Genomic DNA, 24,218 nt, shown 5'->3' on the forward strand with positions numbered 1-24,218 from the left:
TCACCAAGTAGTACGTTTGTTGTCTGGTGCTATTCTCCTGTTTTTTTTAATGAACCACAATAGAGAAAATCAGCCAGAAGGAATCAGCCCAGTACTCCTAGAAATGTTGTCGATATCGGAAGATTCTGCACCTCACAATTTACGTCTAATGGCAGCATTTGGTGCCAATGAAGGAAGTAGTTATGCACCATAGATCGTATGTAAGAAATGGACGTAGTCACAGTGACGTCGCCAATTGGTTTGTAGAATGACATTTTGAAGCCTCGAGTTCGGCATCTTGTTATTTTGCAACCAGAAGTGACACGAGAGGGTGGAGCTAAGTACAACCGAACACTGAATAAGACATTTTTTAGGCAACCAAAATGTTAAAATTAACTTTCATGAACTGAAAACACACTGTGAAAGGGTTAAAGTTCTAAGACGAAAACACGGACAACTCTCAGACCGGACAACGCCGTGGTAGCGACCTGTCAATCACAAGGTAGCCCCGCCCTAAAGCATCCCCTGCTTTATGGTCTATTTGACTCTAAATGGGACCATAATTTACTAAATGAACATCATGCTGTATTGAATAAGACTTGAAACTAGCGATTGAGACCATAAACTCATGTTTACAATGTTTATTGAGGTAATAAATCAAGTGAGAAGTAGGCTCATTTTCTCATAGACTTCTACACAGTTAGACTTCAAAGGTTGCATTTCTCTCTTTGCTCCCCAACATTAACATTAACAGTGTTCTTGTGTTCTGCTTAATGATTCATTTCAGTCCAATGTTTCAGTTTATTTGATACATTATCAATTAAAGTGTATAAATGACACAAGCTTGTTTAGTTTGTTTAGTTTTATGGGTTCATGGGGAGGTTGGATCAGCTGCTCAGCACCTCAATCAAGTGAAGTGCAAACAGGTTTATCTCATTATGTCCTCTAAGCAGGGACGGGCTGGGCCTGTTAATAATGTAGGAAGATAGGTGAGATAGTTCTGCTGTAAATGACATATTCTATAGTATTTGGTGGGTTCATTGGTTTGCATGGGTGCCAGTAGATAGATTGAGATGTCAGCAGTAACTTACAAAAGATTTTGTATTAATGATATATTCAGTATTCTGTGTGATTTGGATGCGGGCTCGGTTTAGCTCACCCTATACGTACCTGGTCAGGTGGTACATTCCAGTTAGGTGAGGCTAAGAAGATAAAACCCCATTCATTGGAGTAAGAGGAGGGGAGAAAGGCAGCTTGCTATGAGGCTGCAACTTTCTTATGTTTGGTGTTTTTTTGCTTCAGTTTAAATATAGTTTTATTACATTTTACTGGATTGCATTTTTTGCCTTTTATTTCATAAAAATTTGCATTAATAAATGCCACTTTTTTTTGCACTACTCCTGCTTATCCACCTGGTTCTTCAACACACCTGCCCCTTATAGTACAGGGTGGTGGGACTACAGTTAGTCTTTCCACTGTTCCTACAAATTGGTCAAAATAAACCCTTAAATCACGAGTGAGATGTGAAAATGTGGCGGCTCTACACACTGTTTTCCCCCACTGTCTCTGAAAGAACGGACGAATTGTTCCCAATGAATATATTAAGATATATATCTTGCAGAATTGTCCAGTATCCACCTTCTTGTCCGGTGATTAAGTTACAATGAACACAACCAGCCCGATCTCATTCCCAGGGCGTTAAATACCGAGGCTTCGTCACGGCCGTCGGCGTGTGTTACCGCCCCACATGGCACCATTTAGCGACGGTATGAAACACGCCTTCCATTAACTGTAATGTAAACCCATCGGCGGCAACAGTAAACGCTCCGAGAAGGTGCGCCGGGAGTGCGGTGACGTAGTTTAAAGATCGAAAAGAGACACCTTTGGTTGATGGGTCCAATAAACACAAGGCTTTCATCCAGGAGACTGCTGTTCGTGTCCTATGTTCACAATGTTCAGCGTCATTTTCACTGTACAAACGTAGCAGTTTTAAGTCCAACCATGTAGTTCTTTCCTAAACTTAACTAAGTGGTTTTGTTTATCTAATCCTAAAATGACGCCAAGGGGGTGTGACAAGACGAGTTGGGATGAGAACATGTTGACTCAACAGTGAAGGATCATTCTTCTTATCTGTGATCGTGGGTATACTGATGATTTTCATTTCCGTCCACATCGTGACGAACGTCCTCTCGGCTACAGAAAGTTGACTCATCTCTGAGCAGCGTTGGTTGTTGGATGTCTGTTCCTGTAAACGGCAGATTACTTAACGGACTAAGAATAGAGCTATTTACTGTTATAGAAACACAGGATATTTTTTCCTCTGTCCAATTTTGGTCAAATTTGATAGATAAAGCCTCTGAGTAATCCTATGTATTTTCTTTTTACCACACTAATGAGGCAGCACCTCCCTCTTTGGACTAATATCCAAATACAAAGCAGGGAGCTGTTGAACTCCTTCTTTGGTGTTTGAACTAAAAGACATTTAGCCCGCCAGTGAACCTGCTGGGTGTCATTGCAGCATTAAAAAGTAATGGCTAGTGTTGTTTATGGTCTTTGGTTACCGTGTCACCCTTCAGAAAGAAAACCATAAACCGTTTTTACGTCTAGTTTTAGAATGAAAAGATGCCAATAACCCACCGTAGCCTTCAAGTACAAACAGCATGTCCATAGACAAATAATACCCGCTGTGTGCCACGAGACAAGTTCAACACTATCTTCTCATATTAGACACATTGTTAGTGCGTTAATATGATCTAATGAGTCAGTGGGACAGTCTGGCTGTTTGGGCTCCTAATGAATATCAGGCTGGAACATAAACTCGAGTGAAGTGACATTTGCATGTCCTTATTATCGTGAATTTATCCTCCAGACTGTCTCAGTTTGCTATATAAGAAATATCACCGAATAGAAAAAAAAATTAAGACATCCTTTGAAGCAACGGAAGCCAATTACGCACATTTCCCTGACACCACAGTACGTATAAGATGCAGGATAATAAATGATCAAGTAAAATATATCTAAATCACAATGACGCTGCTGATTCAATAAACCTCCATCCATCCACTTCTCCAAGTAGGTTAAAAGAAATGCTACGGATGGGTGTGCAGATACTGTGTGACCCCGGTCTGGTAGGTGAAGGCTGCAGATTGAGCGGAGGTGGAGCTCACGCTCGCTGTCTGTCTGCTCGCGCCATATGGGCAGCCCCGAGGCGGCGGTTACCTCACCAAGGTGACAAGGAGACCCGACACTTAAAACTGGATATGTCATTCAGTCATATAGTTTGGACAAAGTTATAACACTCTTACGTTAGGGAGTTTGTTCACATGTACAGAACATGTACTGAAAGGCAGAAGAAACAGCAGCTTCAAGGTCACATCAACAGGGATGAACACACACTGCTTGTTATGGAGATTACTTTGACCTTACAGATACACAAAAGTCTCTGTAAGCTACGGACAGTATATTTACATGATATACCAAAAACTACTTGATTAAATGTAGGAAAAGATCGTGGTTTGGGTAAAAATAACTACAGAGGTAGCGTAACTTAAGTACGGAATTTACGTGACAAATAAATCAACTTTGACCTCTGGTTTCACACGGGACACAAACAGCGATCTAATGGGTTAAAGTCTGGTGTTTTTAGGGCCACTCATCCATCCCAGTGCCATTATTCCGAAAACAAATAGTACGAAAACTGTCCCAACAGCCCGTTATCCTGAACAGAAGCACATGGCTAATTATTATGCAAAATGACGTCATCTTACCTTCCCAGTCGTGATATTATTTTTCCTACCATTGCGAAGGCATGACCCGCACTACTCTGTCTCGGGAGACGGGAAAGGTCCAATGGTTTCATTCTACATAATAATGAGCCATGTGCTTCTGTGTGTTGCATGGAGAGTGTGCATTTTCGGAGCAACGGGCTTTCGGAACAATGGGTAGTCCCAGCCACCCGGACGTCCTCCCTAGGCGGACTTTGTCGCTCTTTATACTTCTGGTTCACGATTGCATGAATTATGAATTGATTATGTGGGTTAATATACGAACTACAGTGCATTACTCTTCGTAAGTATAGTTACGAACAGTGTATTGCACTTAAGACTGCATGCAAGTTTAAGGAAAAGCACAGAAAATCTTGCACTTGAAAGAGATATATGTTGCTATTGAAGCCCCTTGTGTCTCCATTTCAATCAAGACATGCTGTGGAAGACAGTCGAGTCCCTCTTATGAAACAGCGTTAAGTCAAACAGCTTCTGTTGTTTGCTATTTTGTCCGTTTTGCAGCAATAAAATAATCAGAAAATAAAGAACATTTTGTTCCGTACAGAGGAGATTCAGGAGCATGCGGTGCATTTAGAGGGTTCATATAACGTCTTAATAAGATCCATTACTTGATTTAATTGCATTTGGTGATGAAGCCAGGTGCCAGCATTCGCCTCATGCATGACATGATATATGATAGCTTTACACTGTGAGACGGGACGTTGATGGGCACTCATGTCTCCAATAGAAAGCCATTGTCAAAGGACCACACACACACTCTCTGTCTTTGTGAGAGGGTTGATGTGTGCACATTTCCTCATATGGGTTTGTGCATGTGTGTCGTCAGTGAGAGTTTAATGTCAGCCTCCTTTTCTGTAACAATTTATGTAAAACTATCAACTCGACTCGACTCATTTAAAACAAAAGCTAAATTAATTCTTTCAGTCGATCCTGACATTTTGGGAAGTACACTTATTCTTTTCCACTCGATACCACTCTCTCATTAACTAATGGCATCGATCTTCTCATCTTACTCTTGGCTAGACATTTCCCAAAATGTCTCAATACTCAACCCCTTCTCACTTCCAACCCCTCCTTGGCATCTGATACCGACGCACCGAGACACCCCTTTAGCAAGAAGCTTTCAACTAACTCTAATGTAAACCCATCTGCGTCATTATTAGATGCAACTGACATGGTATAAAGAGTAAGTCTGCGTAGGTGGTTGGGTCGAACAAACCCATGACTTTCACCCAGGAGGCTGCTGTTTGTGTCCCATGTGAAACCAAATCAACTCTGACTTATTTTACCTTAGTTTTGTCACATAACTTTCGTACTTAACTAACGCCATTTACATAACAAACATAGTTATTTTAACCCAAACCACAATCTTTTCCTAAACCTAACCAAGTACTTGTGTTGCCTAAACCAAGTTTTGTTGAAGTAAGCCTAAGAACTAAGCAAGCTTACGTCAGAAGTTTATTTTGAAAAGGGACTGTATGCATGTAACGAGCATAGACTGTATTAAGTGGATATAGTCACCATGACGTCACCCATTGGTTTGTGGACTGACAATTTTGATGCCTCGATTTCAGCATTTTTTAGGTGACCAAAAAGGTTATAATTAACTTTCAAGAACTGAAAACACACTGTGAAAGGGTTAAAGTTGTAAGATGAAAACACAAACCTGACAACGCCGTGGTAGCGACCTGTCAATCACAAGGTAGCTCCGCCTTAAAGCATCCCCTGCTTTATGGTCTATTTGACTCTAAATGGGACCATAATTTACTAAATGAACATCATGCTGTATTGAAGAAGACTTGAAACTAGCGATTGAGACCATAAACTCATGTTTACAATGTTTACTGAGGTAATAAATCAAGTGAGAAGTAGGCTCATTTTCTCATAGACTTCTATACAACCAGACTTCTTTTTTGCAACCAGAGGAGTCGCCCCCTGCTGGCTGTTAGAGAGAATGCAAGTTTAAGGCGCTTCATCATTGGCTTCACTTCTCAGACCGCGGATTCGACCACTGGTAAATAGCGGAAATTGTATTCCAAAACTGGTGCTAGAGGGGAACCTAGAGCGTCACTGACAAAGCGTCTGTATTTGACGAGTTGGGAGTGAGATCGTGTTGCAATATTCCTTAAAAGTATACCAGTCATGGGTCATTAATATATCAATATATGTCATGTTTTTAATGTAAACACACCACATAAATCAACATTTTCTTCATATGAATACCTTAAATTTGGTTATTAAAGATATTACACACTTGAAACAGAAAGAAAAAACATGTAACTCTTTCTAAATTTCCTCAAACATATATAAATTGGTTTGATTAACTGGTTGAGTTGCAGTGAAAAAACAACAACATAATGATGATAATAAGGATATAAAGTGCACTGCAATATGTAAAGGATGTAATTTCTGTTCGCATTTTGCAATTAAAACTCTTTGTGTAACCAGACACTGATGTTTATCATCGTGCCTTCGCGTGTTCCTCTCATTTAATCCAGGTTTTTTTTTTTCCATATTGTCTTCCTTTTTTTTGCTTTGTAAACTGATCCGTGTGTGTGTGTGTGTGTGTGTGTGCGTGTGTGTGTGTGTGTGTGTTATGTGGTGCCTCCCCTTTGGCCAGCACATGTCAGTTTAGGACAGCATCTGTTCGCTGAGAGCAGCTGAACGAGCTGAACCGAGGCCAGAGCGTGTACGCATACATCAGAGGAATCAGGTGTCAGAGGCAGGTGACTGTGCTGCAGAGGCTGCACAAAAAAAGAGCAAATACATCTCTTTGAGTGAGAGACCGATGGGACAGAGACATATCTAGAGAGAGAGGAGGGTGGGAAGTCAGAAAATAAATGTGGGAAAAGAAGTAGATAGCAAGACAAGCAGCAGCTATTTTTAAAAAATAGCATTCAACTGAATAAAACATAAGCATCTGCAGACCAAATCACCAAAAAATCACACGGCAGGCGCGAAATAAGCATGTCAAATTATAGCAGGCTTGTCACATATGCTTTGTTTTTTAATGACACCAAGCTGGACTATTTCCACATGCTATTTCTTCTGGACCACAGAGACCCCCCTCCAGTGTGTCAGGATTAACAACCATAAAATGTTGTTTATATGCGCTACAGCATCAGCTGTCTCTCCGCCGCCACGTGCGTGCAAAAAAAACAAAACCGCCCGTTTGGAGAGCAAACGGATCAAAGGCAGTTAATAGTGTGTGAATTTGAGTTCCTGATTCACACTTGGCCCAGTTCCTATAGCCTAGATGTAAGTGTGTCTCGGCTCTTTTTATATTCCACGGAAAATTACCCTCGTCATCCTCGGCGCCGTCATCGGCAGTGACATCTGTGACTAATTATGCACACTGTAGTCTAGGACTCGGCGAGCGCTTCCCAAACGTTTTGGTCTGATGTGCCCCCACAGCTCATGTCTGTCAGATGAACTCCGTCATCAACACTCATGTTCCTAATCTGTTCTTTGGTACTTGATTTTAATAAACTGAATGATATTCAACATTATTAATTATCAAAAGTGGATTTTACAACAATTGAACTCTCAATATTTAGTTCAGTTTGGACAATTTTGCATTAGTAGGCTACTATACTACCACTTGGAGTGACAGAACATGGACGTATCCGTTAGCCTACTTTTAGCTTTCTAAACCATTTAACGATAAGGCTAGCCTACTTTTAGGTATAGCCTAACTCTTTCAGTTTCTCCGCTCTCTTGTTAACTCACAATATCATAATTGTAACAAGGGTTACAGCTTAATATGTGGTTTTATTTTTTTTTTAAATCGTAATTTTATCCAACCCACGGTCTCACAGGAAGGCTTATAAATACCACGACATTACACGGACATATGTGTCTGAGTGAGTCAAACGTCAAACGACGCAAACGTCCACAGGAGGCAAGAAAACCAGGAGGTCAGGATAAGGGAAAACGTCATAGTTGAGCTCAAAACAAGTAAGTAAACTAAGGAAAACACGTCACAAATAACGTAACAAAACAACGGTCAACAACGGTCTTGAACACGTGTCTCCTGGTTAAAAATCCGGCGTTTCACTATTCATACTACGTCACTAACTCTTACCGTAGCATTTATACGCGGTTGTGTTTACTTTGCAGTCAGTACAGGATACACGGCGTACAGAAGACATGCAGAAATCAAGAACGGCGTACTCATTTCACGCTAAATGCCTTGTGCATCATCGTGGCATTTAGATGCCTTTTCGTGCGAACCTTTCTAAGTAGCTGACCTACTCCACAATCTTTCACGTACCCCCCGGGGGTACAAGTATGTCTGGTTGGGAATCACTGGCCTTGACTCATTATGGAGATATAGTGGTCAGATAGGCCTAAAAGGGAACATTGGCTTAGCTATCACGTCATAATTCTGTGTATCTCTGCTCGTTTTGTTATCATTCTTTGCAGTTAGAGGAAAGTATGTCTGGTACTCCTACCAGTTGTTTACTACAGGGTTTTATCATCTATTCCCTATAGAAACAAATTCCTGTATCGTATTACGTGCTTTCTCTTCACTCTGTCTCTCTTCGTGCCACAACACAGAGAAAACACTTTTAAAGCCCAAATGGAGCACTTGAAACAGATACGTCTGTCATTTGAGTTGACCTCCTAAAAGCCTGGAAAGAAATCCTACATTAGCAATGACTACAAATGAAAGACTTCCTACCATCTAAATTAAAGCTTTGAATGTGCTTTCACTAATGGATCTTTTTTTTATAGATTTACTACAGAGTACAGCATTGAGTTATGTATTCAGATCCCTTCAGCTTTGTTTCTCATCCTTTCATCTCACTTTATATTTCATCCCTCCTGTCCTCTCCTACCCTTTCCTCCTCTTCCTCCTCCTCCTCCTCTTCCTCCCTCGTTGTGTACAGTATCTGTGTATGTGAACCCCATTTTAGTCCAGCTGTGTTGTGAGTTTTAAAACAAGTCCATATCAACTGTGTATCAGGTACATAAATCACGTGATTTATTTAATTAGCTAACCCTCCCACAGATCTCACACTCGGCCTGGAATGCCTTGCTTACTGACCTCATGGAAAACTGCGGCCTGCCAAGGTTTCCTCTCATATCCCCTAAAAAGGAACCTACGGAGTACTTTTGGAAATAGACCCTGATAGGGATTTTTTTTTTTCTCGCAGTGAAAGGAAAACATAAGATAGTCGGACACACACAGACCCAATTCCAATCCCCTCCGTGATGGAGTAAACTCTGTTTGTAGTCAGCTGAATGAAGAACCCTTCTTTAAGGTGAAAGGTATCGATACAGCAGCCACTTCGGGACAAACTTCCCTCTCTCTGACAAGGAAATAAATATCAGACTCACAAATACTTTATTGGTCCCCGGGGGGAAGTGAGTTACGTTTTGCTCCCGTTCTACAATATAAAAAATAGAAAAATCGTTAGAAAAAATAAATAAGAAATAACAACAGTGTAAATAATAATGCTGAAAAATAGGATCTACGCAAATAATATAAATGAATGCATTTATAAAAATGCAAGAATAGTGTAAAATAAGAATATTAGTTTAAATGTACTGTGTAAATAAATGCAGTGTTAATGCCGGAGTAAACCAAATTATTACACGGTGTTGTTGAATACTCAATTCTGATTGGTCAAACACTGCGTTCTGCGGTTTCTTTATAGCAGACCGTTGCAATGTATAACAGTCCGTTGCAATGTATAACAGTCCGTTGCTATGTATAGCAGACCGATGAAACATATAATAGACCATTGCTATTTATAACAGACCGTTGCTATGTATAACAGACCATTGCTATGTATAGCAGACCGTTGCTATGTATAACAGACCGTTGCAATGTATAACAGTCTGTTGCTATGTATAGCAGACCGATGCAACATATAATAGACCGTTGCTATGTATAACAGACCGTTGCTATGTATAACAGACCATTGCTATGTATAGCAGACCGTTGCTATATATAGCAGACCGTTGCTATGTATAACAGACCGTTGCTATGTATAACAGACCATTGTTATGTATAGCAGACCATTGCTATGTATAGCAGACCGTTGCTATGTATAACAGACCGTTGCTATGTATAGCAGACCGTTGCTATGTATAGCAGACCATTGCTATGTATAGCAGACCGTTGCTATGTATAACAGACCGTTGCTATGTATAACAGACCATTGCTATGTATAACAGACCGTTGCTATGTATAAAGGGCCGTTGCTATGTATAGCGGGCCGTTGCTATGTATAGCAGACCATTGCTATGTATAGCAGACCGTTGCTATGTATAACAGACCGTTGCTATGTGTAGCAGACCGTTGCTTTGTATAACAGGCCGTTGCTATGGGAGCGGTTCTGATGTCGGACTCTGGAGGACAGTTTTTGTGTAAAATTATTGATTTCTTAAGTAAGTAGCTGTGTAATAAGCGGGATAATGTACAGCCAGCGGGTCATTGTTGTGATAGAAACCCCTTCAGGGCGATTAGAGACTCCTCCGCTTCGCCCTGTCGGGGTTTCTTTCACAACAATGACCGGCTGGCTGTACATTATCCCTTACTTATTGCACAGCTGAATTAATGCACTAAATGATTGTATTGTTAAGTCATTATTGCACAGTTGAAGATATAATAAATATGGAGTTATAGCTCCTGATAGGGATAACAATTTTCAATCCATTGAAATGTCTACCGTTGTCTAGGCTAGACAAGGGTATATTTGATCCTAGATACAATCTATTTATTTGAAGTTCATTCTATCGGTATGGCAATAAAGTAGAATAAATTAAATGTCTGTCTTAGTTTGACCGGTGTACGAGTAAATATTTGTACTGGTAGAACTGACATTGGAGCGTGTTCCATGACGAACACAAGGGCAGTTGGTTAAGTCAGCATCGATGCAGGCTCGCTGTTGGAGGGTTTCATATAACCCACCTCCACTCCCCGTGAATGGTTTGGGATGGTACTTAATATGGCGGACCCTCCACGCGAACATGCAAACGGCGTGGAAGTGGGTAGGGAGAGGGTGTAGGGGGTGGTTTGTAATTGGGCCACAGAGACAGATTTCGATGGAAGTGCTTCTACAGATAACGTTTGAATGTATTGTGTGGGAGGATGAGAGGTTTTTTTTATTACACAGGTACACTCGGGGAGCAGAGTCACAGCTCTCTGACCGCTGGTCGCTTTGGTCTTCAGGCTTGTGTGATGCTTTAATGTTTTGGGCCGCAGCTGTGCGAGCTGGACGAGAGCACATGCTCCCAGGCCCGATTTGGAGCCCACACAGGGGTAACCGAGTTAAAGTGAACCCAGACAGACGCTTGTGCCAATGTGCTGTCTCCTCTGGTGTTACATCAGATTGCTTGTGATGAATACGTCCCCCGCTTTCTCTCTCTGGCTGGACGGGCTCGTCGTTCACTGTCGGGGCTGATAATGAGAGTTTGATTAGGGAGATTATTCTTACTATTTTACAGTCTGCTGACAGCAACAACAAAGTGATGTCGGAGTTGACACAGCTGACATCGTTACAAGTACTGAATATAACAAATATTGCAAGTATTCTGATCTAAGTTGATCACATGATTGTTAATCACGATTAATTAACTCTTGCCTTATCCACCCATTCACACACACACACACACACACACTGATGGCAGTGAGCCACCATGCAAGACGCTGGCTTAACCATTAGTGCAATTGGGGTTTGGTGTCTTGCTCAAGGACACTGTCACATTGTATACAGGAGGAGCCGGGATTGATAACATTACTGGATTCTCCCGATGTCACGAGATCGCGCTATCACATCTCACACGAAAATCCATCTTGTCAGGCTTCAGGTAATGCGTTTGTGGCCAGCAAGCCGGACCAATCGGCGTCCCGTGAGGAGCTACTGGCAGCTACAGGCGTGACTTAGGAGTGTGAGATGGCGTCTCCTGAAGAGTGTAGCTGCAATAGCATCTGTTATATCAGAACTGGAGAGAATTTCTTCATTGAAAGAAGAGCAAAGAACGGCACTGAAGGCTTTTTCTCGATGTTTAAGCTCTTCTCCCGAGTCCGACTTGCCGAGTTTAATTGACAGATGGTTCATCCAATCACCTGCCAAGTATCATTTTAAGGTTCCTGCCCTTTTTCCAAAACAGTTTCCAATGATGTCTCAGATGGTTCAGTGTAACAAACCATCTGTTGGGTCAAGTTACTTTATCCCCACCTGCTAAAAGTTAAACATGCATAAAGACATGTTCAACCTTTGACCCTTCCTTTTTTTGGTGTCGTCATTGGATTGCGTCACCTGCTATCCCACAATGCCTAGCGAAGCAAATCACTCATGTCACATAGAAAGCAAATAGGGGCAAACTCTGCATCAGTTATAAGGGACCTACCTACCCTGTTATAAGAGAGAAGGTTTGGGTAGATAGTAGGGTCAACAAGGGGCGGGAGACTACATTGGTTTCTTTTAACTATGACCACAATATTTCCCTGATCTTAACCAAGTTATAGTTGCATAAACTTAACCAAACCTTAACCATAGAGCTGGCAGATCAGAAAGAGGTTATATGGATGATTTGTATGGTACAAACAACCTGTTATGTCAGTCATGCTCAACCCAATCTCACGGGAAGGCGTATAAATAGCACGACATTACAAGGATATTCTGCTTGTCATGAGGACGTATTTTAGGCTTTTCATGTGTAATTTTTTGCACCAAAACTACGCTAACATCCGCAGTTAGGTATAGGCAACAAAACCACTTATCTAGGTTCAGGAAAAACATCATGGTTGGACTTAAAATAAGTATGTAAACGAGGTAAAACATGTACGAAAACAACGTAACATAAGTACAGAAAACTAATAAAAAAACATCACTAATGTATCTTACAAAACAAAGAACCGGTCTCAAACCTGTGTTTGTTGGACCCATCCACCTCCCCTCCTGCCCACCGTAGGCAGTCTCACTCTTTATTCTACGTCACTAGCTCTGAGCGTAGCATATTTACATGGATGCATTCACATTGCAGTCAGTACAGCAAGAACGGTGTTCTTATTGCACACTAAATGTCTTGTGAATTATCGTATCATTCATACACGACTGGGCTGCTGGTGCTAGATATGACAGTCTGGTGCATTGATACCTAATGTTAAACAAAAGAGTTGTTTTTGAGTTGTACTTCTTGTTTGATTAACACATCTACCATATGTTGCTATTCAGCTTTGCACCTGAATAATACTGCACTGAAATGACTAAAACAGCAGAAAATGCTTTCGTTCTAATCCATTGAACACGAATGAGGCAACTGTGCTTCTTTTTTTCCTTCTGGATTCATGACTGCACTCGTTGACTTCAACTTGATATTCTTTCTCCAATAAATCGTATTCCTAGAAGTCTTTGCTTTCACACACACACACGGACATTACACAGCAGCTGTCAGCGAGGCCGTAGGGGTCAAAAGCCGGACGGAGTAATGGAGGGAGGCGGGAGGACCAGAGCTCGTGTTTGAGTGCCTGAATAAACAATGACGGGGTCGTCTGGAGTTTGAGGTGTCTGTGACGGAGAATTGATGGAGGTCTGCGGCTCTGCGGTTTAGACAGAGATGGGACATCATTCGTGGGAAATACAGGACTTTTTGATGTAACATCTTTGGGTGTCATCTGTGGAAATCCTCGATGCTCACAAGTGGACAAGAGTTACAGTTTGTCGGGTTGTGTAATGATGTCTGTGGCCAGCTGTGGAGAAGAGGGGCATGCTGGGAAGCGGGGTGGGCTGCTGCTCAGAGACAGTGCTGTTTATTTGCACGGTTTACAGAACATTCCCCTATCTGCGCGGCATTTCAGGGGATGGCGTAAACGCAGATAAGAGTGACGTCACGGCGGGATGGCTGCGAGGGGCCACCTCTACGGTGAAGAACTAGCATCGCCATATACGGCTGGATATTGTGATTGTGTGTAACACCTCTGAGCACACTTCAGCGGTGCAGAAGGAATTTGTTTACTGACCACCAGCGTGATACACGCTGACAGTCATGTCCTCTTAGCAGAGCTGTAAACGATTACAACTACTCCAGTTACTCAGCTTCAATAGGAGGTTTTAACTGCTGACGTGAGGACTTTCTTAGGACAGTTTGTGCTTGTATTTCAATTACTCCCCCTGAAAGTGTGTATTCTATATTTCAGTGGTGTTTTCAAATATATTTAAAGTTACAATCTCGATAATCTCAGAGTGGACAAATATGCTGCTTTATGCAAATGTATGTATATATTTATTATTGGAAATCAATTAACAACACAAAACAATGACAGATATTGTCCAGAAACCCTCACAGGTACTGCATTTAGCATAAAACAATATACTCATATCATAACATGGCAAACTGCAGCCCAACAGGCAACAACAGCTGTCAGTGTGTCAGTGTGCTGACTTGACTATGACTTGCCCCAAACTGCATGTGATTATCATAAAGTGGGCATGTCTGTAAACATAGAGACTCGTGGGTACCCATACAACCCATTTTCATTCACATATCTGGAGGTCAGAGGTCAAGGGACCTCTTTGAAAATGGCCTTGTCAGTTTTTCCTTGCCAAAATTTTGCCTAACTTTGGAGCGTTATTTAGCCTCCTTCGCGACAAACTAGTATGACATGGTTGCATCATATATATTTTGATCAGCTTGTTTCAGCTCTTCACTGAGTGACATATTTTCAAACTTAATACTCCACAGTTTGCAATGGCTGCACCATTTAATCCCCATAATGCACATATATTTGGTGTCTTTGGAAAGATTTAAAGTCAGTTGCACGGCACGAGTTTGTAATGGGTTAAGAAGCAGAATAATAAAAGACACATTTATACACGAGGGATTGTTAAAAAGATAAATCATATATATGTCAAAAAGCTTCACATAATGATTTGTTAATTAACAATTTAGTTAGAGCCCTTTAAAAAAAGACCAAACCTTGTCTCTTTTATGCACAACAGCGAACACTTTGTGAATTTCTCCGAAAGTAATTAACCACATTAGATCTGATCATTATACCTGAGCAATTACGCAGAGACAACAGTCTCCAGTCGGCTCCTGTTTTCACCTTTGGCTCTCAGTCTGGAGTGAAACCCTGCACCACACACACACACATACTGGTGGGTGTATTGTACTGGTTGGTCTCCAGGGTGCAGAGATGTCTGAGGACATTATCAGTCACTGCTGAACCCCAGAGAGCAACGCTGCCACCAGCATTTCTGTTACCGAGTCCTCATCCTGAAGTCTCATCTCCAGAGACTCTGTGATGACTCTTTGTTCGATGTATACAACACACCATGTTGCGTAACATGATTTGTAATCCCGGTCCCACTGGTGTGCACATATTTCATGTTCATCTGAAAAGACTATATTTGTGTTTTTTTGTTTGCATGCTGTGGATGTTTCTTTGTTTTGCACACACATAACCTACAACAGCGTCTCCTTCCTTTCTCTTTTTTACAAATTCCTGATAAATGCGCCGCCTCTTTGAGAATCATTAGCTGAGGTGATGTGCTTGATGAATAGGTGGAGCTCCTCATCTCGTTTGGCGAGAACAAATTGTGCCTGGTAATCAATGAAAATGTAATTGAGTGACAGAGAACCGGAGCCCCTAACAGGCACATTATGCCATTCTTTGATGTATTTTCAAAGCCTGTTTTTATCCCTCGCCTAATTAATCCGTTTAATGAAGACACTGGATTCAGCGGGTGATGCCGTGTTTTAGAGGTAGACGCCACCAGGAAGGAACTGTACATCTTTGGAGGCAATAACAGGACCAAAAGGTGAAACAACAGCCAGCACCAGTTTTTTGAAGCGTTTAAATTAGCCTGTTGCTGGAGGCTTTAACTTATATGACTATGTGGCTGTAAATGATGGTTTCTGTAATGAGAGGCAGCAGCGAGGAGGGGGATGAGAGTTAAGCTGCACCTGTGTTCGTTCTGCTGACATGTTTAAGCCCAAGCCTCCCCTGCTTGTTAGTTTTGCCTAATAAGTCTTTATAAAGCTCTTATCGCCTTTCAATGTTGTGCAATTTTCACATTTTCTTTCACACGATAATTACAGGAATTAGGTTAGGAGACAATCAAGCCCCCGGTTGCAGAAAAGTCTTTGATTTTCCTTTTATATGTCGCAACAATCCATACACAAATTGAGAAACTGAGCTAATTTTAGAGGGAATTACTGTTTCCTTGATAGCCTGTAATTTCCCAGATGTCTCCTCTGTGTTTCCCCCCCATCTCTCCATGAAATATGTGCAAATAGTTGCAGCCAATGTGTTCAGTGTATGCTTCAGCTGCTGCAAGAGTCTTCAGATGTCAATCAAACCTCTTTGGTCCATTGGTTGTTTTTTTTTCGCTTTTCATAGCAGTGAGGCAGCACTTTTTCCTCTGCCAGAGGCAATGACTGTAATCCGTGTAAACAGAGCGAGTGGCCCTGGTGGCTTCCCCCCCTGCGTGCCAGGACAAGCCGCGGAGACGTCCTGTCTCATGATAACTTTGTCACTGCCGTGGAGGATCGGGTGATGCTCGGGGAGGATGAGCTTGTCATGCGGGCCTCTCTCCGCTCCCTCACACGGCGGTGGGACCGCTGGCCTTGTCGCCTCCGGCTCCTGCGTCTGCTGGTGACGAGCGCCGCTGTCACTCCGGTCGTCCCCGTGTCTGGATCAGCTGCTCCCTGCTGCTGACAGCTGCTGACAGGCCTGCAGCTCGTCCTGTGTGCTCACCTGAACACACTGTCCTGCTCTTTCTGTAATGAATGGTCAATAAGTGGATTTACCTTATTTACTTACAGGGCTGGACATAAAGTCAGACCAGAGTAACATTTTAAATGGGAAATAACAATCTAAAAGTTAAATTCATGGGGAATAATACTCACTCATGCTCAATTTAATACACTCTGGGGTTTTGCCCCTACAAGCTCACTCAGTCTGGTATGACCAGTAGCTTAACGTAGCTACCAGCTACTAACCCAAGTTAGATATTGCTGTGTAACTGACATTACTGAGTCAGTTTTCTCTATGTAATTCTATAACTCTGCAAACCACGAATACGTTGAATGTCGTATGTCGTACGTTGAATGTCGTACGTTGAATGTCGTACGTTGAATGTCGTACGTTGAATGTTATATGTTGAATTTTGTTTACGTGGTATGATAGACAGTCCACTTTGGATGGGTCAAACATTGGACTTTCACCCAGTTCGTGTCCTGTGTGAAACCAAAAGTAAACATTGACTTTACGCTTGTTACGTAATGTAAGAAAGTCCACTAAGAGCTATTTAGGGTTATTTATTTACCCTAGTTAAGTTTTTAGGGTTGTTACGTTACGTTGTTGCGTTACGTTGTTACCTTGTTGCATTATGTTGTTGCATTACGTTGTTGCGTTCATTGTTGCGTTACGTTGTTGCGTTACGTTGTTGCGTTCATTGTTGCGTTCATTGTTGCGTTACGTTGTTGCGTTACGTTGTTGCGTTACGTTGTTGCGTTACGTTGTTGCGTTACGTTGTTACGTTACGTTGTTACGTTACGTTGTTATGTTATGTTGTTACGTTACGTTGTCATCAGGTACATAAACTTCATCAACAGTGTGCAGGATCTTTTTGGTCTGTCTAATAGAAAAATAATCATGTTTCTGTGATTTGTAGGAAAAGTTGTAGATCTTGTAGGCCTTAACCAAAATGTATCCTCACTTAACCATACTAGCGTACGCTAATCTCAAAACCCAAAATGTAAACTAAACAGGGCTGTAATTTGGTATGGGATATGATATGAAAAGCATTTTTTTTTGTTACGGATGAATGGGACTTTTTTGTTGGGCAAAACATGCACTGTTGAAAAAACTGCTTGTTGTTAACAAAAGTTCCCTGATGAGACGTGAATGAAAGAACACAATTCAAGATGCTGCAAATTTGTTTTCATATCAAACAATATTTCTGTTGGATTCAGCCCGGAGTCTAGTCAGAAGTAAATACTTGTGCAATGTTGAAGTGAATGCAATTCAAGATTATAATATTTTCTGATGCGGAGCTCGAGGGGAAAGTTGTACCTTCTCAAATTGAAGCAATAATGCAAATTTTCTCCAGAGAGTTGTGATTTTAATATATATTCATGATGGATCAATAGGACACATTAATATTCACAGACCTGAGCTGGAATGTGGAGGAGCACACTGACCATATAGACTTATGCATTTCTGATTAGCCGTATTCACTCTGGAGAAAAAGCAAGCCAGTGGTCGGTTATAATAAAGGCCAGAGGTGCTTGGTTGTTGTTGCTGTTGTTGTTGTTGTACTGGTTGAAGAATTGAACATATATCATTCGGCAGTGATTCACATTGGTATATGGTATATTGAAAAGTAGTAGCTCAACGAGTAGCTCAACTAATTCGAAGAAAATAGGAATATGAAATTATGAAAACTAGTTAGCGAGTGAAAGAGATGTTGAAATAGTTAGCTAAAAGTAATGTTACAAAAAAAAGTATTGAAAAGTAATCAATAAACCGTTGGGACAATTAGGTATGTAATGCATAAATGGTTCACTAGCTAAAAGTAACCAATAAATGGCTGCAATTGATAGTTAAAAGTATACATGATTGGCCATTAGCTAATGATATAATGGTTGAAATAGATAAAAGTATTGAATAAACAGTTGAAATAACTATCTTAATGGTCTAATGGATAGCTAAAAGTAACAAATGAAACAGAAAGCTTAAAGGTGCCGAGTGTAGGATTTGGCGACATCTAGTGGTGTGGTTGCAGATTGCAACCAACTGAGTAACCCTCCGCTCACTCCTCCCTTTCCTAGACTGCGGTAACGTGAGCTGTCAAGTGCAAAACAGTGATAACGCCGCTCGCCTCGCTCAGAGACCATCCTCACCATAATGACGGCTGATGGCGGCTGGCGGTACCACGGTTTTTGCAATCTGCGGCTCACGTTACCGCAGTTTCACAAGTGTGTCGGAGAACTATACGGTGGCATTCAGGTAACGTAAAATCGTGAAAGGCTCTGTCTAGATCCAGTGTTTGGTTTGTCCGTTCCGAAATGTTACACACTGTTCCTTTAAGTAATGGATAAATGGTTGAATTGTCCAGTTTTCCCACGTCGTAGTAGTACGAAATGCAAACTTGACCAACACTGAGAGTTCAATTGTAGTAGTTGAAAACACCAAGGGAATCAGTCTCTCTGGTAAAATGGACTAAAATGGATAATAAATCAACTACTAATCAGAATAGAGTACTCATCTGTCATCAGGAAATGGGATAAATGTCTTTGTAGTTATGAGATTAAAAATAGACAACGCTGCTAAGAAGCGTCTCTTTGCTGGGGTCAGGTTTTTCCTTCCACAAGGAGATACATCAGTTGTAATGGCTCTCATCTTGGCGGCCCAACTGGGAACGCTTTAAACAGATTTGGCACCAGACAGACAGATGGCTCAACCGCACAGGATCAGCGTGACAATAAAACCAGAGCCCAAAAGAATTAAATCAACCCCCGCGAGTAATTACATTCAAACTATTGGTCAACCTTTTCCATTTGCTGATCCCATTGTTATCGGGGACATCATCATCATCTCTCGGCTCCTGCATGTGCGCAACAGGTCCGCATGGTGGGGAATATATATCTCAGCCGGTAATGATGTTGCACGCAAGGGCGCCATATCCTGTGGGACAACAGGAGCGAGAGAGAGAGGGATGACGTTATGAGACAAAAGGTTGGCGCTTAACCTGAAATGTGCCGGAAGGAAGCTCAAATCCATCCTGAAATTCATGAGCTCTACAGTGTGAGTGCATACAGAATCACTCAGAGTCGGGATGAGTCATGCCGTGTCTGAAATTGGCTGGTGGTGAGCACTCGCTAGTATTCTCCACACGGCCGTTTCAACCACAGACAATACAATACATCTGTATAGTAAATGGTTTATTAGCTTTGTCTGTTTTATGGGAAATAAACTACTGAAAAGCTCCTTCTTCAAACTTTGACATGACATGTTTGCTGCTTCATTAACTCTGAGATTTGTATACTCAGTGGAGCAAACACAAACCACACTGCTGACTTATTCTGTTCTGCTGTAGGGAGTTTATAATCCAAAGGACAAAGAGTGATTTTACTAAATAAACAAAATAAGGACCAATATTTGCTTCCTGTACTGTTCTGTTTGTTTGATCTGGTAAAATGTAGAGGACTAATTAGGTGCAAATGTACTCATTAGCTGAAGTCACTCTGCAGAGACCAATTGTCAATGAATTATTCAGGCTCGCTCTCCCATACGCGACATCAATACTTGGCCATTCCCGCCACACTGCTGCGCATTCTCATCTTCAATTGCCGCTGTGAAATGAAGAGTCTTTGAATTTATAAGAAGTGCTGCTCAAAGAATACAAATCTATCTGTCTGCTTTGGGTTTGACTATATCTTTCCCCGCCTGCAGCCTTCTTTCCTCAGACCCCTGTCCTCTGCTCTGCAGATTTAATTAGTTCTGCCCTAGTAACCCTGCTCCTTTCTCCTTCCTCCCCTCAGGATACGGCCACGCAGCCCCCAGCACAGATGGAGGGAAGGTGTTCTGCATGCTTTACGCCCTCCTGGGCATCCCTCTCACTTTGGTCATGTTCCAGAGCGTGGGTGAGCGGATCAACACCTTCGTCAGGTTCCTGCTCCACCGCCTGAAGAAGTGCGTCGGCATGAGGCGCACTGAGGTCTCCATGGTCAACATGGTGACCTTCGGCTTCATATCCTGCATGAGCACGCTGTGCATGGGGGCGCTGGCTTTCTCGCACTTCGAGGGATGGAGCTTCTTTCACGCGTACTACTACTGCTTCATCACGCTCACCACCATCGGCTTCGGGGACTACGTGGCGCTGCAGAGCAAGCAGGCCCTGCAGACCAAGCCGGAGTACGTGGCCTTCAGCTTCATCTACATCCTGACGGGCCTGGCGGTGATCGGAGCCTTCCTCAACTTGGCGGTGCTGCGGTTCATGACCATGAACGCCGAGGACGAGAAGCGCGACGCCGAGCAGAGGGCGCTCCTCGCTCACAATGGTCAGGCGGGCGGACACATCCACTGCTCCATAGACGAGGCCTCCTCCTCGTCCACGCCGACTGGATGCGGCGGAGGGAGCGGAGTCGGAGGTAGCGGGGGTGGGGCGGCGAGCCGGGGTCTGCGTAACGTTTACGCCGAAGTGCTCCACTTCCAATCCATGTGCTCCTGCCTTTGGTACAAGAGCAGGGAGAAGCTGCAATACTCCATACCGATGATCATCCCGCGTGACCTCTCCACCTCAGACACCTACATGGAGCAGGGAGAGGCGTTTTCCAACCCGCTGCACTCCAACGGCTGCGTGTGCAGCCTGCAGCGCCACTCGGGCATCAGCTCCGTTTCCACGGGTCTACACAGCATCAACACCTACAGAAGACTCAATAAACGTAGGAGCTCCATCTAAACCTGGAGGACTTCATGCTTTACGGTCAAATCCCACGGGAGGGCTCTTCTTCTGTGGTAATAAATTAGCCGAGGACATCGGGGGGAACACAAGTCCAGTCCTAAAGAGACGCAGTGCTCCTGATGTTTGCTTCTTTCTGGCACTGAAGAGCCTCCAGACTCCAACTTCCATTAGCTAAGCACAAACCGTTAAGGACTAACATCGTTACTGATGTCACTGAGAAGTAATGCTAATGGTTGTTCGAGAAGCATTCGTTACACAAACTCTGAAACTGTTGCTGTTGGAGGACACGTGTGCAGATCTCTCTGCACCTCTGAATTCTAATATTAAATATCATAATATTAAATTCAGTATTTGACAGACTTTCATGTCCTAATATGAAAAGGGACAAAGTACACTGTGAGTTTTTAAGAGGGATTGTATATAATAACCCCAAAATATTTTATTGAATAATCTTAAATACACTTTTTTCCGAAAAGGAACCTTTGGTTGTAAGTATTATACTCACTGCAGTGAAATGAAAAGGTGTGTGTAAGTATATATATATATATATATATTTGGACACTTCACTAGTTGGGAAAGCTTATTTTTTCAGTGAAAGATATCAGAAATATTCTCAGTGTCTTCTCCTGTGTGTCTGTAACTGAAGTTCAGGTTCAAGCCAAACTTTCTGTTCTGTTTCTTTCCTTCCAGGAGAAAACTCACATCGACGGCACTTAAATGACAGTTTTGATCGAGAATGATTGAGCAGGTTCGGCTTAAATGTTTGGCTGAAGGACGAGACACTTGTAGCTGTTGTGGCACCCGATTTGACTGTTATCAGGCCATTAAAGAGGCGTTCTTGGTCGCTATAAGCACCATAGATGTGGGTCAGTAGGGGCCTACTATGCCTACTAAGCTGTAAAAATGAAAGTGAAAGTTAAAACAACACGTTCTAAGATGTCAAACGTCATGTTTTGAACACAAACAAAAAAGCTTCTTTAAGTTTAGGTAACAAAACCACTTTAAGTTTAACGAAACAGGAGTTTCATGCTTTCTATAGGGACCTTATTGATGGTGTGAGTTCATCCCAGTGCAAAACACACAGGCATTGTAGCTTCAGAGAGAGAGACGCGCTTTAGGGTGTGTCGTCTTTCTAATTACACATTTTCACAGTCTGATACTTCGACAGTTTTACAACAAACTTTCTTGACTCGCAAAATGATCTTTTAAATTGACAAACATCATATGTGTGATTCGTGGCACAACTCAAACGGGATCAAAAAATGATTTGTCTCTCGCCGTTGACTACAGTTTCCGAAATAAGGTCCCATTGGTCCACTGGAAGGGGCGGGACTTTGGCTCTCTATATACAGCACCTGACTTCCGCTTCTGCTCCTGTCATAACGGTCACTAGAGGTCGCTGTCTTGTTGTTTTATACCTTCTTTCGGTGATCTAGCATGTGAATAGATGATAAAACCTACTATTGGGCGTAGTAGGTCCCTACTGACCCACATCTATGGTGATTATAGCGACCGATAACGCCTATTTAATAGCCTGATAACAATCTAATCGGCTGGTTGTGGGGATCAAACCTGTGACAGCGTCTCTAACCACTAGGCCTCCCTGCCGACCCTTTCAGACCTCATTTCTTTACTTCCTGTACATCAAACTATTTTCTGTTCTCGTCGCTCATCATATCTTTTCATATAGCACAACTATATTCTGATAGTAGAGCATATAGAGAGTCGTATCTTATTCACTGCCGCACCTTAGGAGACAGTTGTTTATGCTTTAGGGCATTCAGTGCACTGTTTTAAATTTTTTATTTAAAGGAATCACATCATGTTTTGTTATGTAAATTGGTACGCCCTGATTAATTATTTCTTGTGTTATCAGTTTGAGATGTGTGACTCCAAACTCTAATAGCAGTTCACCTCACTAATAAATGGCCTCAGAGTTTGCACCTCATGCACTTACTTACTTGATTCAGCCAACTGAGGTCTTTACGCAGCGTTCGTTTTTTGTTCTGTCATCATTATTTTATTGTCATATCACATTCATTTCCATCACACGTTTTCTTTTTCTACTGGAACATCTTATCAACGTTGTTCAGCGTCTCTCGTGAACTGAAAGAGGGGCTGCAGTCGGCTCTGTGTGTGGCTCTACATCTACAGTATGTCTTTTTTTTTTCTTCAGTCATAATAAAATATGATTTAATTTAAAACAACAGTGTATTCATTTGAGTGTCAACTGGTCTAATAACTATGATCTTATTATTCGTGACAAGGCTTACTGTACTTTAGCTGTATTGAATATGGCAATGTTGGTATAAAATCGAGTCGAGGCATGATGAAAACTAAATGAAAAGTCAGGTGACACTAAAATAATGAATCATTTTAATACTCATTAATTCTATATAAGTTTAAAGGTCCCATATCGTGCTTATTTTCAGGTTCATACTTGTATTTTGTGTTTCTACTAGAACATGTTTACATGCTGTAATGTTAAAAAAAAACTTTATTTTCCTCATACTGTCTGCCTGAATATGCCTGTATTTACCCCTCTGTCTGAAACGCTCCGTTTTAGTGCATTTCAACGGAATTGCAACGGAATTGCGTTGCTAGGCAACAGCTTGGGTCCATGTTTGCTTCCTGTCAGCTGATGTTATTTACATACACTGCAACAGGAAATAAACTGGGACACATTTAGAATGTTTATGTTTAAAAACCGTGTAATTTGTATATTTGTGACATCACAAATGGACAGAAATCCTGACGGCTTGTTTCAAACGAATAATTTCTGAATATTGTCTGTGTGTATTTCTCCGTATATTGAGCGTTTTGATAGTTTAACGGTATTTATAAAGCACTTAAACCTGCTTTATAATATAAAAGACATGAAAATCTCACTTTTTACAATATGGGACCTTTAAATAATTTTTCATTCCGTCATCTGTTAGTTGATTTTTCTTAATACATCTAATGCAGCAGATACGGCATATATAATTCTATATATATTCAACTCTCAATGTTTTACAGGCTGCAG

The 24,218-nt window shown here is 41.8% G+C and overlaps 1 protein-coding gene across 1 annotated transcript in view; it reads left to right on the plus strand.

Annotated features, from left to right (window-relative positions):
• Nucleotides 1–22,365, plus strand: part of kcnk3a (potassium channel, subfamily K, member 3a) — a 40,135-nt gene extending 17,770 nt beyond the window's left edge. The window contains exon 2 of the mRNA XM_037750723.1: nucleotides 20,271–22,365. Coding sequence (XP_037606651.1) covers nucleotides 20,271–21,190 — 920 coding nt within the window. The 3' untranslated portion in view covers nucleotides 21,191–22,365. The remainder of the gene's footprint in view (nucleotides 1–20,270) is intronic.
• The last annotated feature ends 1,853 nt before the right edge of the window (nucleotides 22,366–24,218 follow it).

The sequence above is a fragment of the Sebastes umbrosus genome, chromosome 18 (assembly GCF_015220745.1).
Source record: "Sebastes umbrosus isolate fSebUmb1 chromosome 18, fSebUmb1.pri, whole genome shotgun sequence".
Classification (NCBI taxonomy): Eukaryota; Metazoa; Chordata; class Actinopteri; order Perciformes; family Sebastidae; genus Sebastes; species Sebastes umbrosus.